The sequence below is a fragment of the Papilio xuthus genome, unplaced genomic scaffold (assembly GCF_000836235.2).
Source record: "Papilio xuthus unplaced genomic scaffold, Pxut_1.1 DF829758.1, whole genome shotgun sequence".
In the NCBI taxonomy this organism is placed as follows: Eukaryota; Metazoa; Arthropoda; class Insecta; order Lepidoptera; family Papilionidae; genus Papilio; species Papilio xuthus.
Genome location: NW_013528891.1, coordinates 1,910,687 through 1,914,700, shown reverse-complemented (window position 1 = coordinate 1,914,700; position 4,014 = coordinate 1,910,687). Strand labels below are relative to the sequence as shown.

The 4,014-nt window shown below is 32.5% G+C and overlaps 1 protein-coding gene across 1 annotated transcript in view; it reads right to left on the bottom strand.

Moving 5' to 3' along the window:
- The window catches only part of LOC106123647 (organic cation transporter 1), a 6,851-nt gene extending 4,259 nt beyond the window's left edge, over positions 1–2,592 (bottom strand). The window contains exons 1-4 of the mRNA XM_013320093.1: positions 2,377–2,592; positions 928–1,115; positions 379–469; positions 4–111 (exon numbers count right to left, since the gene is read on the bottom strand). Coding sequence (XP_013175547.1) covers positions 4–111; positions 379–469; positions 928–1,115; positions 2,377–2,508 — 519 coding nt within the window. The 5' untranslated portion in view covers positions 2,509–2,592. The remainder of the gene's footprint in view (positions 1–3; positions 112–378; positions 470–927; positions 1,116–2,376) is intronic.
- Positions 2,593–4,014: the final 1,422 nt, after the last annotated feature.

Genomic DNA, 4,014 nt, shown 5'->3' with positions numbered 1-4,014 from the left:
AACCTCTGTAACAAGAGTCCTAGGATATTCCTCGGTTGTAAATTGCCATCCAGTAGTGCATTTTGTAGACATGTTTCTTATTAATGTTACAGCTTCAATCACTCTTGCGATCTGTAATTTAAATTAATATTTCCTTTGAAATATGTTAGCAGTGATAAAAAACTAGTGGTCGCCCGTGACTCCGTACGAGCGGAATTAAAAAAGATATTATTAGCCTATGTGTTCTACCAGACTTTGATCTTTATGCATGCCAAAATTCATCAAGATCCGTTCAACAGTTTTAGAGATATTTTCAAACAAACAAACATCCATCCATGCATCTAAACATTCGCATTTATAATATTATTAAGTAAGATACCTTGTAAGTGATAATCTTACTTGTTTCTCACGTTCCTCGATTCCAACCGCTTGCATTAGATATTTAGTTTTTATCATCTGATGATCACCATCCTTGTTAATTATTTCACTTCTGAGAACAAGAATATTAACAAAGTATAATATTTAATTTTATCCAGACCTCACTCTCGTCATCACCATCACCACTTTGTCTGACCACTGCTGACCTTAGGCCTTCCCCAATGCCTTCATTGATTTCAATTTGTACTGCGATTGTAATTCATACAAATTTCAACGTAACTCTCAATATAGATATAATCAAGAGTTGATCAATTTGCTCGTTTTTAAGTTCCTTTCTAAGTGAAAACGTAAAGTTGCTTATCCTTTCGTATGTTAACTGTCAAAATGTCAAAATCGGCCCATCTGTGAGTCCCAATACAGGACGCTCACACAGACAAGAAAAAAATTCGAGCGTCCCAAATTGGGACGCTTCACATACAAGAGGTTATGGGCTAACACATAAAATTGAATGCACCGAGATTTTGTTTCTTCATACTAAGATTACCAATATTCTTCATATCAAAATCTCACCTTTCATCAACATAATCATTTAACATTTCAAACAAAGTAATCTCGTCAAATGTATAGCTGGAACACCATTCATAGACTCCATTATGTTTTGGTACTGTCAGTTCTTTAAGTAATCTATCTGGTAGCGACAGATTTTGTAGCACACGTGGTGGCGAGCACCAATGCTCCGGTGTGGCGTTGGTAAACACCTGTAATCAAAACATAATTCTTTGAATAACTTCTGATATATCTTGATCAATATTGCGATCTTTAGACCGCATTCACATAAAGAAATGGACTGGCTTAAAAACGGAGTATTATGTGCCTTTGATTTTTGCCATTTTGGCGCTGATGGTAGAGGTTTGTAGCGGTGTTATGAAATTGAACTATTATAAGCTAGCGGTCGCCCGCGACTCCGTACGCGCAGAATTAGAAAAAAAAATTAAATAGGAGCCTATGTGTTCTTCCATACTATGTTTTATATGTATGCCAAATTTCAACGAGTTCCATGCATTCGAACTTTTAATATTAGAAAGATTGAATCAACTGTCACGTGACATAAACATGCGCGTTTAAATCGAAACGTAGCAAAATCTGTTATTTCCAATAAATCGGTGTTAGACCGGTTAAATTTAAATTAAATGTAATAAAAATATAAGTTAAAATATTGCGAATAAATGAAATTGTTTCAAGGTTAAATATTTTAGCTACCAGTATGTCACTATCTTCAATATCTCATTAAAAATCAAGAATCATTGACAAGTATAACACATGCCACTCGTAAATAACTCATGTCATAAACATTGTTGTGTTGTTTACAAATGGAATACAATTTGAATAATATTATGCAGTTGTTTACTTATAATCACGAAGTACTCGGACGTAAATAGACTACTCGACGTTTGTCCTATTTGAAGTGCGATTAATATTCAAAGGTCCATGTTCTGTAGTTATAAATGACTACAGTTATTTGTTTATTATATTTGAGCAAAATTATTAAGTTATCATGTTCCATTTTATTCAATCACTAGCTGTCGCCCGCGACTCCGTTCGTGAGGTATTAAAAAAAACTTAAATAGTAACCTTTGTTTTTTTCCAGACTATGTTCTATGTTTATGCCAAATTTTAACGAGATCCATGCAGGCGTTCTGGAGATATCTTCTGACAAACATTCATCCTACATCTAAACATTCGCATTTATAATATTAGTAAGATTATGTTCCGCGAAATTCTCTCTACTCATTTTCACCAGAAACTCAAGTACCTAGAAAAATATAATATTTTGATGTCATTCACAATATTTATATACAGTAATGGAAGAACAAACAGCTTTCTCTACAAAAAAGTGAAGTGTCCAAAATAGGCGTAAGTAAATATATAATAAAACAGTATAAGTACAAAAAAACTGACTATAAAATCCGTTTAAATTCACAATTTTCAAATAAATCTATATAGTTTTTACGGACATACCTGAGAGAAGACTAAAAATGAAGTCGGTATAGCTGCTAGACTACAAAGAAGATAAAACAGGAAAATATGCCATGTTCCTTTGCTCGTTGCCAACACGGCTGCTTCATCCAATTCCTTAGTCCAAGATGTCATTTTGGTTCCTTATATTACGTTTCTTGTTTATATATATTTTTAAATGGAAATAATTGTAACATTTCCGTTGAAAAAAATCTTTTCAAAATTTATGTTACTGGACGGAAATAATTTTAGATTTATTTAAAACACAAATCACTGGCTGAAATTAATTTGACATATGCTTAAAACATAATTCACTAGCTGAAAATAATTTGACATTTATAGAACAAAATTAAAAAATATATCACATTTTCCCGCCTATTCGTAGCGTGAACGTTGATCAGATTAGTTGCAAAATGTGGTCGACAGTTGTTCCAACAACTACCACTGCGACATTCACACTGAATTAATGTATGCAAATATCACTAAAGACTGCCTTTTACTACGCGCCAACGAATACCTTGGAATAAGAAATTATAATAAAGGGTTAGCAAACGAGTTTAACATCAATATAAATAAATTTGATATAACCATAAAATCGTAAAAAGTATTTCGTAGTTGCCAAAGTGTGAAATAATAGAATAGTATTCTTACTAGAATTAGAAATTTGAATGTTTGAATGAATGGATGCATGTTTGTTAGTAGTTAGCTCCAGAATTACTGCAGGAATTTTGATAAATTTTAGTACAGACATAGAAAAGTACTTAATAATTTTTTTCTTAGAATTCGCATGGACAATGTCGCTGTCAAAAGCTAGTATATATTAGCAAACACAGTCGATGGAGTACTAGAAATCACATTTACTTTATTATTTTAAGTACTAAGGACATTCCTAAGCGCTTTTGATTATAAACGCGAACCAAAATTATTTTGGAATTTTTAATTCAATATTACTGGTCAGCTATTTCCTTTGTCTCGTACGTCTAATAAATACTTCATATCATAAATAACAAAGATCAGACACATAATTTATGACGATTCGTTCCGCTGACAGCAATTGTCCCACTTTAGTGACCGCCGACCCTCTACGCTAGGATATCTTTAAGGTCATAATTAATTCTATTCTAGTAAACTGTCGTGCTTAAGTATGCAACGACTGCTTGTTTCCAGCTTTTTCACTGATACAACATAACTCACGAACAAGACCAGGAAGGGTAGGTAGCGGTTATAGTTTTCTATCTGGCGCTATCCTGTGACATCTCTCTAGTTTCTTCCACATTCATACACTCATTTGTTTCATATGCTCTTAATGTCACGTTTTTAAGTCTAATGAAAGGAAAAAAATGTTCCAGGAATTCCATAAATCTTATCTTATATCTTTAAATGAGCGATTCTTGTATATATATAATTGGAATCTCGGAATCAGCTCCAACGATTTTCATAACCTTTAGTATATAGGGGGTTTCGGGGGCGATAAATCGATCTAGCTAGGAATCATTTTTAGAAAATGTCATTTTATTCGTTTTTTATCGATAATCAACTTAAACATAAACTTAACTTTTTCTATCGGTAAGATCGAAAAATATTATTCGTATTTCATCATTTTATTAGTAATTCGTACTAAAATATAATTTCCAAAAAACA